Genomic DNA, 13,341 nt, shown 5'->3' on the forward strand with positions numbered 1-13,341 from the left:
ACTAACGGGGACAGAATGAACCCAACACTCTCACACTGTACCAGAGACTGACAGGTACACAATGAACCCCACACTCTTACACTGTACCAGTGACTGACAGGTACAGAATGAACCCCACACTCTCACACTGTACCAGAGAATGACAGGTACAGAATGAACCCCACACACTCACACTGTACAAGAGACTAACGGGGACAGAATGAACCCAACACTCTCACACTGTACCAGAGACTGACAGGTACACAATGAACCCCACATATTTAACTCGTGCTCACGGCCGATTCCGCTTATTTCTGGGTCGAAAACGGTCAGAGGAGATGCCTGAGCCAGCGAAATCCGCTCCGAAGAAGGGCGCCAAGAAAGCTCTGCCTAAATCAGCGGGCAAGGCAGGTAAGAAACGCAAGAGGCTGAGGAAGGAGAGTTACTCCATCTACATCTACAAAGTGATGAAGCAGGTTCACCCCGACACCGGCATCTCCTCCAAGGCCATGAGCATCATGAACTCGTTCGTCAACGATATCTTCGAGCGCATCGCGGGTGAGGCTTCCCGCCTGGCCCACTACAACAAGCGGTCCACCATCAGCTCCCGGGAGATCCAGACCGCCGTGCGCCTGCTGCTGCCCGGGGAGCTGGCCAAGCACGCCGTGTCCGAAGGGACAAAGGCGGTGACCAAGTACACCAGCTCCAAGTAAAGCTCCCCAGTGAGATGATCGAAAACAAAACGGCTCTTTTAAGAGCCACTCACAATTTCAATGAAAGAGTTGTACTAGCATTTAGGTAATAAATTACACATACTTTATGTCTGGTGACTTTTACAAGAGCTAAATCGCGGTTGGATTAAACTCCCAGTGAACTGACAAGGAATTGGTTCGACCCCCCCCCCCCCACCCGCTTCCCCATCAGTCCGTCGCACTCGGTATCCATGCCAAGCTCTGCTGCCGTTGTTGTTTTATTCGTTTATTCAGGAGTTTATTGGTTCCAGTTGTGTAACTCCTGAATCTCATTTCAACTCGAGCCTGAAAGACATCATGTCTCTTTCATATGGAGAAGCGTCGACAGTGATTCTCCTTATCGATGCTGCCTGGCCTGCTGTGTTCCACCAGCATTCTGTGTGTGTTGTTTAAATTTCCAGCATCTGCAGATTTCCTTCTGATGGCTCTTTCATATAATAACTTTATAAAATTGCAGACTATACTCTGGTCAAAGTTTGAGAAGAACCGTTTTCCATAACCTGATAACGTTCACACAGTGACCGAACGCGGGCAGAAGCTGAGGGTCAGTTTTATTCGGTTCCGTTACCGGTTGAAAGAAATTAGAGAATTGAGTTCCCAGACACTCCAATATCAACTACACTTAAATCAAATGTGCCCGGTTTCAGTAACAGAGGGAAATGCGAAGACCCAATCTTAAAACAGATCTGCAATTATTTAACTTGAAAATACATTTGAACAATAGATTTATTTTTTGGCGGGCTTTTTTCCAGATTTCAGTGCACTTTGGGGAGGAGACTGTTATTTTCCGCGCTTCTACCTTTACGGACTGCTGATTGGTGATTAACCAGCTCTTCGATTGGAGCATTTCTCTTCACCAATGAGAATAAATAGGATCACACCAATCACAAACATCAGTTTGCATTCTCAAAGAGGGTATAAAAAAAGGCGAGTTTGGGCTGTATGAACATTCCTTCATTCTCGCTTGAGTAGGAGTGTGACTGTGGAAATGTCTGGACGTGGAAAAGGCGGCGCTGGCAAAGCTCGGTCCAAGGCCAAATCTCGCTCGTCTCGGGCTGGACTGCAGTTCCCGGTCGGCCGGGTTCACAGACTCCTAAGAAAGGGCAACTATGCCGAGCGGGTGGGTGCCGGAGCCCCGGTCTATCTGGCTGCTGTGCTCGAGTATCTGACGGCCGAAATCCTCGAATTGGCCGGCAACGCGGCCCGGGACAATAAGAAGACCCGCATCATCCCCCGACACCTGCAGCTGGCTGTCCGCAACGACGAGGAGCTGAACAAGCTGCTGGGAGGGGTGACTATCGCTCAGGGCGGTGTGTTACCCAACATCCAGGCCGTCCTGTTGCCCAAGAAAACCGGCGCTGCCAGTAAGTGAAGCGATGTAAGCTGAATCTATTTACTCAAAGGCTCTTTTCAGAGCCACTCACAATATCTGTGGAAGGGCTGAGCGGCGGGTGTTTTCCGTCCGTTTGATATCCTGCATCTGTCAATGTCTCGACATGTTTCTTTCCCGAATAAACCAATATAACTCTGCAGGGAAACCGGTTCGTTTCAGTCCCGGCTCGTTTTCCCTTCTCAGCCGACCGAATGTAGCTCTCTCCCGTTGCAGAGAATCAGCGGGTTCACTAGGCGCAGAGTGGTGAAATGAACTTCCGGAGTCAGCCCCGAGAGGGAGAATTTAATCTCCGATCACTGAACGACTCCGCTCTTCATCACCCAGAACCGCGTTGTCTGGGTTCCACATTGCGGGTTGACCCCGGACCGTTCCGGTGTGCAGAAGGCGGGAACATCGCCTGTTCGTTGCTTCATGAGCGATTCCCATCGCCTCACAGAAAAATAACATTTGCGTTTTACATTTCAGAATCAAGTTTATTATCACCGGCAAGTGACGTGAAATTTGTTAACTTAGCAGCAGCAGTTCAATGCAATACATAATCTAGCAGAGAGAGAAAAATAATAATAAATAAAATAACACATAATGAAAAAACAAGTAAATTAGTTACGTATACTGAATACACTATTTTAAAAATGTGCAAAGTCAGAGAAACTGTATATTAGAAAAGTGAGGTATTATCCAAAGCCTCAATGTCCATTTGGGAATCGGATGGCAGAGGGGAAGAAGCTGTTCCTGAATGGCTGAGTGTGTGCCTTCAGGCTTCTGTATCTCCTGCCTGACGGTAACAGTGAGAAAAGGGCATGCCCTGGGTGTTGGAGGTCTTTAATAATGGACGCTGCCTTTATGAGCACCGCTCCCTAAAGATGTCCTGGGTAATATCAGCAGCTTCTTTTGGTGCTGTGCAGTAGCCCCTCCACACCAGACAGATGCAGCCTGTCAGAATGCTCTCCGCGGTACAGCTACACAGGTCTCTGACTGTCTACAAAGGTACGTTTACCCTGTGGAACCGACCGTATTTACTGAAAAAAACTCGTCCACCCAGGCCTCTGAATATAAATGAACATTTTGCGAAAGAGACCCTACTGACTGTCTTCATGCCAAAGAAACGCATTGATTGATCACCTTCTGACTAAAGAAATTTCTCATCTCTATTCTAGAGGTGCATCTTTGTATTGAGGGTGTGGTCTGCTTCTAGATTCCTCCATTATTGGAAACATCCTCTCATATCAACGCTATCTAGGCTTTTCAACATTCAATGTGTTTCTATACGATTCTCCCTCATTCTTCTAGATTCCTGTGAGTACAGGCACAGATTATCAAACCATATAACAATCACAGCACGGAAACAGGCCATTCCGGCCCTCCTAGTCCGTGCCGAACTCTTAATCTCACCTAGTCCCACCTACCCGCACTCAGCCCATAACCCTCCACTCCTTTCCTGTCCATATATCTATCCAATTTTACCTTAAATGACACAACTGAACTGGCCTCTACTACTTCTACAGGAAGCTCATTCCACACAGCTATCACTCTCTGAGTAAAGAAATACCCCCTCGTGTTTCCCTTAAACTTTTGCCCCCTAACTCTCAAATCATGTCCTCTTGTTTGAATCTCCCCTACTCTCAATGGAAACAGCCTATTCACGTCAACTCTATCTATCCCTCTCAACATTTTAAATACCTCGATCAAATCCCCCCTCAACCTTCTACACTCCAATGAATAGAGACCTAACTTGTTCAACCTTTCTCTGTAACTTAAGTGCTGAAACCCAGGTAACATCCTAGTAAATCGTCTCTGCACTCTCTCTAATTTATTGATATCTTTCCTATAATTCGGTGACCAGAACTATACACAAAATTCCAAATTTGGCCTTACCAATGCCTTGTACAATTTTAACATTACATCCCAACTTCTGTACTCAATGCTCTGATTTATAAAGGCCAGCGTTCCAAAAGCCTTCTTCACCACCCTATCTACATGAGACTCCACCTTCAGGGAACTATGCACTGTTATTCCTAGATCTCTCTGTTCCACTGCATTCCTCAATGCCCTACCATTTACCCTGTATGTTCTATTTGGATTATTCCTGCCAAAATGTAGAACCTCACACTTCTCAGCATTAAACTCCATCTGCCAACGTTCAGCCCATTCTTCTAACCAGCATAAATCCCCCTGCAAGCTTTGAAAACCCACCTCATTATCCACAACACCTCCTACCTTAGTATCATCAGCATACTTACTAATCCAATTTACCACCCCATCATCCAGATCATTTATGTATATTACAAACAACATTGGGCCCAAAACAGATCCCTGAGGCACCCCGCTAGTCACCGGCCTCCATCCCGATAAACAATTATCCACCACTACTCTCTGGCATCTCCCATCTAGCCACTGTTGAATCCATTTTATTACTCCAGCATTAATACCTAACGACTGAACCTTCTTAACTAACCTTCCATGTGGAACTTTGTCAAAGGCCTTGCTGAAGTCCATATAGACTACATCCACTGCCTTACCCTCATCAACATTCCTTGTAACTACTTCAAAATATTCAATAAGGTTTGTCAAACATCCCAGTATTCTTCTAACATATGCAGTGATATCTAAGCCCCTGAGTCTAAGGGAGTCCCAGTCAACATTGGGGAAATTAGTCGCCCTCTACAATGACCCTGTTGTTTTTACATCTTTCGTTCCCTGCTACATTTCAGTTTCTTTACCTCCTGCTGGCATTTGGGAGGCCTGTAGCACAACTCCGTCAGTGAATGCACCTCTCTTATCCTGAGCTCTATTCACACTGTCTCACTGGATGAAGCCTCTAGTGTGTTCTCTCTTAGTCCCTCACCCACAATTCCATGCAAAGGCTGATCTGCCTCTTGTATGTCAATCCCAATTCCCTGATTTTATAAACATTTATCTTGCTTCTCTTTAAATCTTTTTGGTCATCCAGCATCTCCATTCCTCTCAGTTAGGGATTCTAGTGTTTGTTATACGTGTTTTGTTTATTTTATCATTTGTGGCCTTGTGGAACAGTGCAGGCCTGTACTTTGGTTTCCTGCATTCACAATTTTGTGTGCCACAGTCATATGATTATGCAAAGGCAGAGGGAGTTTAAATGAAGTGAACATGGGCATTTGGCATTTGATTGTGCATAGTTATGCACTTACCAAGATCCAATAAAAAGAAGTTAGATTTTAACAGAGCGGACATTCAATGAGTGGGCCAGAAATTGGAGTGGGGAGTTGAGGCTTCGGCACTTCTGAGAGGTGTAGGCTGTAGGAAGATATGTTTTTCTTTATTCTTTATTTCCTCTGTATTACACATTTGTAGCAGAAAGGATGCCAGACAAGATTCTGCCTAATGTCAGTGTCACAAAATTGTCTTGGTGGAAGGAGAGAGAGGGTGTTCGTGGCAGCTTGTCATTCAGGTTGGAGGCCTCTGACCAGTGACGTTCACAGGGATCGGTTCTGGTACTGTCATTTGTCATCAATGTGAACAGTTTCTCTGACATTGTTGTGAATGCGAATAGTGAGGTTGCAGATGACAGCAATGTTGGTGGTAAAGTAGAGAGTGAAGATTCTTTGAGAGTACAATGGGATCGAGATGACCTGGGGAAGTCGGCCTAAGAATGGCAGATGGATGTTGATGTGGACAAGTATGAACTCTTGCATTTTGAGAAATCCAACCAGGGAAGGACCTGCACAGTAAATTCTTGTTCCTTGGAGAGTATTGCTGGCAGAGTGTCCATGGAATACAGGAACATCATTCACTGAAAATGACAACACAGGTAGTCAGGATGGTGAAGATGATATTTGGCCTATTTGTCTTCATTGGTCAGGGAATTGAGTTACAGGATTTGGGATGTCATATGACAACTGTAATCGTCAAAGTGAGATTGCACTGTATTGTGCACAGTTCTAGTCACCCAGCTACAGGAAGGATGTCATAAACCTGGAAAGTGTGGAAGGAAGTTTGATGAGGATGTTACTGACACTGGAGGATTTGAATTATTAGCAGAACTTTGGACAGACTGGGACTCACTTTCTCACCAGAGAGATTAAGGAGCTGTCTGGTGACCATCCAAAGGTTTACAAAATCAGTAGGCAATCACTCTTTGTGTCAGGGTAGGAAGCATAAATTTACAAGACAATTGTTTAAGGTGATGGTGAAACATTTAAAGGCTACCTGACAGGTGGGGGGATGTGGCATGTTTGATTAGGGAGACCAGCACTACAGTAATAAGTGAGGGATTTGATGAGGCCTTGTAAGTAGAGGTTTTAAATAAAATGATGAATGGTGATTTTGATGGGATTACACTGCTGGCCTCCCAATAGGCTCAGGTATTGTGGAGCAGACATGTTGGTAAATCACACAGAGGTGTAATGGGAACAGGCTTACAGCAGTCGGGCATTTTGACTTCCCCAGCATTAACCAGATTACCTTTGTATGAAAAGCTTGAGTTTCCAGGAGTAATTTGGCAGATGCAGGATCAGTTCATCCCTCAGCAGAAACAATATTTGAAAGGGCGAATGAGGCAACCATCAGCAACAACGGAAGACAAAGGCAGCATAAAGGAACATGAGAGAGCAGAGAATATCACAAAAGTTAGTGGGGAGCTAAAGGATTAGTCGACTTAAAAAGAACAGAAGTTAACTAAATAGCAATATGGAGAGAACAGATGAATTATTAAAGTAACTGGCCAATAGTATAAAGGGGAATAAGGATTTCTTTCAGATAGTTAAAGAGTAAAAGAGGCAAGAATGGATCAGGTTTCAGGTTTTCCATTCTCACCTTTGGAATCACATCCCTCCCTGATCCTCTTTTACACTGTTTAGTTTATTCTGTATTTCTTATTTAACTGGGCAATCTTGATAATTTAGCACAGCGTGATAAATACATTTCAATGGTGAGGCAGTGCACATTGCAATAGACAAAAGAGAGTAGGAGCAGGAGTAGGCCATTCGGCCCTTCTGGCCAGCACCGCCATTCACTGTGATCATGGCTGATCATGCACAATCAGTACCCCATTCCTGCCCTCTTCCCATATCCCTTGACACCGCTATCTATAAGAGCTCTATCTAACTCTCTCTTGAAAGCATCCAGAGACTTGGCCTCCACTGCCTTCTGGGGCAGAGCATTCCATATATCCACCACTCTCTGGGTGAAAAAGTTTTTCCGCATTTCTGTTCTAAATGGCCTACCACTTATTCTTAAACTGTGGCCTCTAGTTCTGGACTCACCCATCAGCGGGAACATGCTTCCTGCCTTCAGTGTATCCAATCTCTTAATAATCTTATATGTTTCAATCAGATCCCCTCTCATCCTTCTATATTCCCGTGTATACAAGCCCAGTCGCTCCAATCTTTCAACATATGACAGTCCCGCCATTCCGGGAATTAACTTTGTGAACCTACGCTGCACTCCCTCAATAGCAAGAATGTCCTTCCTCAAATTTGTTGAACAAATCTGCACACAAAGTCAAACCAGTGTAGAACTTACACTGTGAATGGTCGGTCATTAGGGAGTGTAATGGGCCGGAGAGATTTAGGGGTAAATCTCTCACACACAGTTCATTGAAAGTCGTGTCACTGGTAGACAGGGTGGTGAAGAACGGGTTTAACATGCTGGTCTTCATTAGTCAGGGGACTGAGTATATCAGTTGCGATATTATGTTACAGTTGTGTCAGTGACTGGAGGCCACACTTGTATTGTGTACAGCTCTTGTCACCGTTTTAGGAAACGGGGTTAAACTGCGGAGAGTGTAGAAAAGATTTCCAAGGATGTTTCCCGGATCTGAGGTTCTCAGTTACGCAGAGAGGTTGGTCAGACAATGTCCGTTGTCCTTTATTCCTTGGAATCAGAATCATTTATCACCGTGTTATATGACAAGGAATCTGTCATTTTATTTTGACAGCAGTACAATGCGATGAAGGTGCAGATGTGAACATTGTGTCAGCAGAACGCCAAGAGATTCTGGGAATGGCGAACAACGCGGACAAAATGCTGGAGGAACCCGGCTAGTCAGGCAGCATCTCCCACCAGAGACCTGATGAAGGGTCTCAGTCCGAAAGTGGGCTGTATATTCCCACCATTGATGCTGCCTGACTTGTTGATTTCCACCAGCATTGAGTGTGTATTGTGTCAGAGAGAGTGAGTTAAAGGGGCGGGCGGCTCAGACCAGAGTCACTGTGTTTGTGGGTCCGAACACATCGTAGGATTTCTCAGCGCCTCCTGTAGAAAATGAAAAGATTTTTCTGTTACTGAAGCGCCCCACTCCCCAGCTCAGTCCCGAAGAGGGAATTAACCGCAAAGTTTTAATTCGATTAAATATTTCAGCCATAAAACAGAGAACAGGCCAACGATCGGGAGAGCGAACGCGGGCAATGCAGTAATGAAACGGGTTAATATAGAAAGCGCTGCCTTTAATCCCGATTAACCTTTCTTTCCAGCGAACATTCCGGTCTCAGTGACAGACAGGGACTAGTCCGAGTCTCCGCAGTGTCCGATTTGAATTGGAATCGGCGAGTTTTTGAGGAAAGAGAAACACAGAAAAATGAAGCCGCCGGGAGCTGAAAGCAGGATGTCTCCGCCCCGTCCGCTCGCTGCCTTTAAATTGCTCTGTGCCGCCGCCTTTCGCTTCATTTCTCATTCAGTTCTGATTGTGAGAAGGATTTACCAGAGTCGCCGACATGACTGAGACAGCACCCGCCGAAACGGCTCCTCCAGCCGCACCCGCCGCCGCAAAGAAGACTCCCAAGAAGAAGGCGGCTGCCCGGAGCAAACCAACCGGTCCCTCGCTGGGCGAACAGATCGATAAGATCGTGGCGGGTTGTCGCGATAGGAAGGGTATGTCCGGTACGGCCATCATTAAGGCTCTGGCCGACAGCGGTGTCGATGTGGTGAAACTTCGCCCCCAGATCAAGATGAGCATCAAGAGGAGAGTGGAAAGCGGCTCCTTGGTTCAGGCCAAGGGCTCGGGTATTTCGGGATCCTTTAAATCCGGTAAAGGAAAAACTGCCGTGAAGGTGGTGAAGAAAGCGAAGAAGCCAGCGGCAAAGAAATCTGCCACCAAGAAATCTCCCAGCAAGAAGCTTGGCGCCAAGAAACCCGCGGCTAAGAAAGTGGGAGGTAAGAAACCAACAGCTAAGAAAGCGACAGCTAAGAAACCAGCGGCTAAGAAACCAGCAGCTAAGAAACCCGCGGCTAAGAAAGCGGCGCCGAAGCCCAAGAGCCCCAAGAAAGCCGCAGCCCCGAAGACGAAGGCGGCCAAGAAGCCGAAGTCGAAATCCGCGAAACCCAAGAAGACAGCAGTCAAAAAGTGAATTGAGAATACAGCATTTGTGTGTATCTGAACCCAACGGCTCTTCTCAGAGCCACCCACATCTCAGAAAAGAGCTGATTCAGAGTGTTGTGATTCCCGCGCCGGGTCCGATTGAGTTTTCCGGGGGAACTTCTCACATGGAACCCGAGATTACCGGTACCTCTGACATTTGGTGCGGCCGTGCCGTCTCAGTGTGTGAAATGAGACGTGGATGCCCGAGCTGAGATTGAGAGATATGGGATGTGGGCAGTTTCAGGCCCAATTCCTTCTCCGATCCGGGAGAGAGTGACTGAGACATTGACACCAGCGGAGATTCAGCTGAGTTGATTGGGAACTGCTGAAACCTATGCGAGAGGGGAGGGGGCGTGTTGAGAGAGGGATCCGTCTCTGGGGACGGACTGCAGCGGGAGGATATGTGATAAACTACCCGGTGGCATTGCCGACTGACCTTCATACCGGCCCCAGCTACAAAACTACATAGTTAATTTACACAAAACACCAATACCAAAAATGTACAAGAGAGTGAAATCTAATGTAAAAAAATCACTATTTCCTGGTAGTCACCACCCCCCCCCCCGAAATCCCCCACTGTACCCCTCGCGTCGGCATGCTCCCACTCCAAGCACAGCGGGCACGAACGTATCCCCATGTCCAAAGCAAACAAAACGGTAACATCCGCACCAGCTGTACATGACAGGTTTGTGGGAGAAGTGAAGGGCCAGATGAGACCCTGACAGGGAGGGAAGTGCGTTAATCTCTGGATGCATTCAAGAGAGAGTTAGATAGAGCTCTTATAGATAGCGGTGTCAAGGAATATGGGGAGAGGGCAGGGACCGTGTACTGATCGTGTATGATAAGCCATGATCAGTGAATGGCGGAGCTGGCTAGAAGGGCCGAATGGCCTACTCCTGCACCTACTGTCCATTGTCTATTATCTCCTGTCCCTCGCTGAATTACCCTGTCTGCACAGAACTGATGCTCGGGGTCAATTAGAGCAAAACCGATCGGGAAGGCAGATCGCTACTACAATATTGATCAGCAAGCTACAGCCCTTTCCTTTGCCGTGGTAGTGGCTCTTAAAAGAGCCTTTTCTTGTGTTCGGTGTGTAGGCTGGGCTTAGGCGCGCTCCCCGCGGATGCGGCGGGCCAACTGGATGTCCTTGGGCATAATGGTGACTCGCTTGGCGTGGATGGCGCACAGGTTAGTATCCTCAAAGAGCCCGACCAGGTAAGCCTCACTTGCCTCCTGCAGGGCCATGACGGCCGAGCTCTGGAATCGCAGATCGGTTTTGAAGTCCTGAGCGATCTCCCGGACCAGGCGCTGGAAGGGAAGTTTGCGGATGAGCAGCTCGGTGGATTTCTGGTAGCGCCGGATCTCCCTCAGAGCCACGGTGCCGGGCCGGTAGCGATGAGGCTTCTTCACTCCGCCGGTGGCAGGAGCGCTCTTCCGCGCCGCTTTGGTCGCCAACTGTTTGCGAGGAGCTTTTCCGCCAGTCGATTTGCGCGCTGTCTGCTTGGTGCGGGCCATTCTGCTTCGGGAGTGAGAGCACAGGCTGAAATACACGAACAAGATAGACTTAACGGGCTCCAGAACAGGCTTTTATACAGCTGGGAAGGGCCGTCCCACCGCTTATGATTGGCTGAACAGCGACTGTCTATTAAAGGATCTAGTTGCTACGATTGGTTTATTGATTTCATGCAGACTGGCGGCGAATAACTATTTTCGACAAAATGGAAAATTGTTAACTGGCGGTCGGACTTCATCCAATCAGAATGCACTGTGATTGGCGCCCGATTAATTTCAAACCGCCCGCCAATTTCAGAGCGCCCAGCTTGATAACTTTTTATTTACAATTAATTCTATCACGGATCATGGATTTTCAGTTTCATTTAATATCTAATTCCCTCAGTTAAGATTTGAATGGATGATTACGGAATCGACTCTCTAAACGACTTAACTGATTTCTGTCCGAGATGGACAGAATGATTAAGATCGATATAAATGCATCCAGAATTTACGGTAATCACCGCCTGGAAAGGTACAATCGTAGCTATATATATTTGAAGCGGAATGATTAATCTATTTCAAATGAAACCAGATTAATATATCGACAAAAAAAATAATTAAAAGGTTGTGGACACGGCTCCGTCTGTGAGGTGGTGAGTGGCTCTTAGAAGAGCCTTTGTGTTGTCGGGAGGAAGTGGGAGTTTTTCAGCCGCCGAAGCCATAGAGAGTGCGGCCCTGGCGTTTCAGAGCGTACACCACATCCATGGCAGTGACCGTCTTGCGCTTGGCGTGTTCAGTGTAGGTGACCGCATCCCGGATCACATTCTCCAGGAAAACCTTCAGCACCCCGCGGGTCTCCTCGTAGATCAGACCCGAGATCCGCTTGACGCCGCCACGGCGAGCCAGACGGCGGATGGCCGGTTTGGTGATGCCCTGGATGTTATCACGGAGCACTTTGCGGTGCCGCTTGGCTCCGCCTTTGCCCAGTCCTTTGCCTCCTTTCCCTCTGCCGGACATGATGCTACTTCACTCGGGTCGCTGCTCAGTGACAAACCCACTGCTGCTGTCTCCTTTTATACACAACGCCCCGACCTGCCAGAGAAACGCGCAGAGAGACAGAGGCGGGGAGGGGAGGAGACAGAGTCAGAGTGACGGACAGAGCCGAGACCGGCCTCTCATCGTCCAGCTCCGCCTTCACTTTACCACACCCGGCAATTTCCAATTGTTTATCCGACACAAAGCGCTCCAGCTCCATCTGTGTCCTCTGATCCTAGACTTCCCCACTATAGGAAATATCCCCTCCACATCCACTCTAGCCAGACAGAGAGACATACTTTATTGATCCCGGTGGAAATTGGGTTTTGTTACAGTCGCACCAACCAAGAATAGTGTAGAAATATAGCAATATAAACCATAAATAATTAAATAATAATAAATAAATTATGCCAACTGGAAATAAGTCCAGGACCAGCCTATTGGCTCAGGTTGTCCGACACTCCGAGGGACGAGTTGTAAAGTTTGATGGCCACAGGCAGGAATGACTTCCTATGACGCTCAGTGTTGCATCTCGGTGGAATGAGTCTCTGGCTGAATGTACTCCTGTGCCTAACCAGTACATTATGGATTGGATGGGAGTCGCTGTCCAAGATGGCATGAAACATGTACAGACTGGAAGATTTCTGGAAATTTGCTGATTCTCCTGCTTTAAATTACCAGGAAGTGCTTTTCCATTCCGCAAATCCCCGAGGACCTCAGTCTGTCCCTCCCCGACCCCATGACCAGTGCGAGCGCCCTCACACACAGCAGTTGGTGGGCGAGGGTGCAGTCACTTCCAGTGATGAGAGGGTTAATTCATTAGAACAATTGTTCCTCTGGGTCGCGAGGGAAATGAAAGTCCGGTCACATAAAGGAACAGGATACATAGGCAGATAGAAGGATATACAGAGCGCACGTTGCCGCCTTCTAAAGCCGAGGTAAAGTGGTGGCTGAGGAGCTGGTGTGAGGTGGGTGAGGGCTTTAGGTACGAGGATCATTGAGGTTCCGAGGGAAAGGTGAGACGGGTCCAAGGAGAGGAGCTCAACATCTCTAGGTTTCATTGTTTTACATGTGAGTGGGGGGGAGGGGGGTTATAAGATGCAGAGGTTACCCCACCGGGAATGTCACAGCAAACTGGAGGGCTCACTTACAGAGGCAATCTACAGTCACACGGATTGGATTATAGTATTGGCCCCTAATAACCACCGGGAGGTGGAGGAACACAGAGGTTTATGTTTATGGAGAGATGCAGAACGGAACTGTCATAGTGGGAGACTTTATCTTCCCTAGAATTGACTGCAACTTGCTCAATGCTTAGATGCTCAAGATTTCTTCAGCGATTCCGAGGAATGTTT

The 13,341-nt window shown here is 47.4% G+C and overlaps 5 protein-coding genes across 5 annotated transcripts in view; 3 read left to right on the forward strand and 2 right to left on the reverse strand.

The window, feature by feature from the left end:
• The first annotated feature begins 257 nt into the window (after positions 1–257).
• LOC140717485 (histone H2B 1/2) lies at positions 258–828 on the forward strand. Its single transcript, XM_073031064.1, has one exon. It carries the CDS (start codon positions 318–320, stop codon positions 690–692), a length of 375 nt encoding a protein of 124 aa, XP_072887165.1. The 5' UTR covers positions 258–317; the 3' UTR covers positions 693–828.
• Positions 829–1,708: 880 nt separating this feature from the next.
• Positions 1,709–13,341, forward strand: part of LOC140717771 (uncharacterized) — a 90,817-nt gene continuing 79,184 nt past the window's right edge. Inside the window, exon 1 of the mRNA XM_073031490.1 lies at positions 1,709–2,099. Within this exon, the coding sequence (XP_072887591.1) occupies positions 1,720–2,099 (380 nt within the window). The 5' untranslated portion in view covers positions 1,709–1,719. The remainder of the gene's footprint in view (positions 2,100–13,341) is intronic.
• LOC140717486 (histone H1-like) lies at positions 8,766–9,486 on the forward strand. The gene has a single exon (XM_073031065.1). It carries the CDS (start codon positions 8,814–8,816, stop codon positions 9,444–9,446), a length of 633 nt encoding a protein of 210 aa, XP_072887166.1. The 5' UTR covers positions 8,766–8,813; the 3' UTR covers positions 9,447–9,486.
• LOC140717759 (histone H3) lies at positions 10,533–11,013 on the reverse strand. The gene has a single exon (XM_073031474.1). It carries the CDS (start codon positions 10,970–10,972, stop codon positions 10,562–10,564), a length of 411 nt encoding a protein of 136 aa, XP_072887575.1. The 5' UTR covers positions 10,973–11,013; the 3' UTR covers positions 10,533–10,561.
• Positions 11,587–11,979, reverse strand: LOC140717487 (histone H4). Its single transcript, XM_073031066.1, has one exon. The coding sequence runs from the start codon at positions 11,966–11,968 to the stop codon at positions 11,657–11,659; it is 312 nt and encodes a 103-aa protein (XP_072887167.1). The 5' UTR covers positions 11,969–11,979; the 3' UTR covers positions 11,587–11,656.

Source organism: Hemitrygon akajei, chromosome 28 (assembly GCF_048418815.1).
Source record: "Hemitrygon akajei chromosome 28, sHemAka1.3, whole genome shotgun sequence".
In the NCBI taxonomy this organism is placed as follows: Eukaryota; Metazoa; Chordata; class Chondrichthyes; order Myliobatiformes; family Dasyatidae; genus Hemitrygon; species Hemitrygon akajei.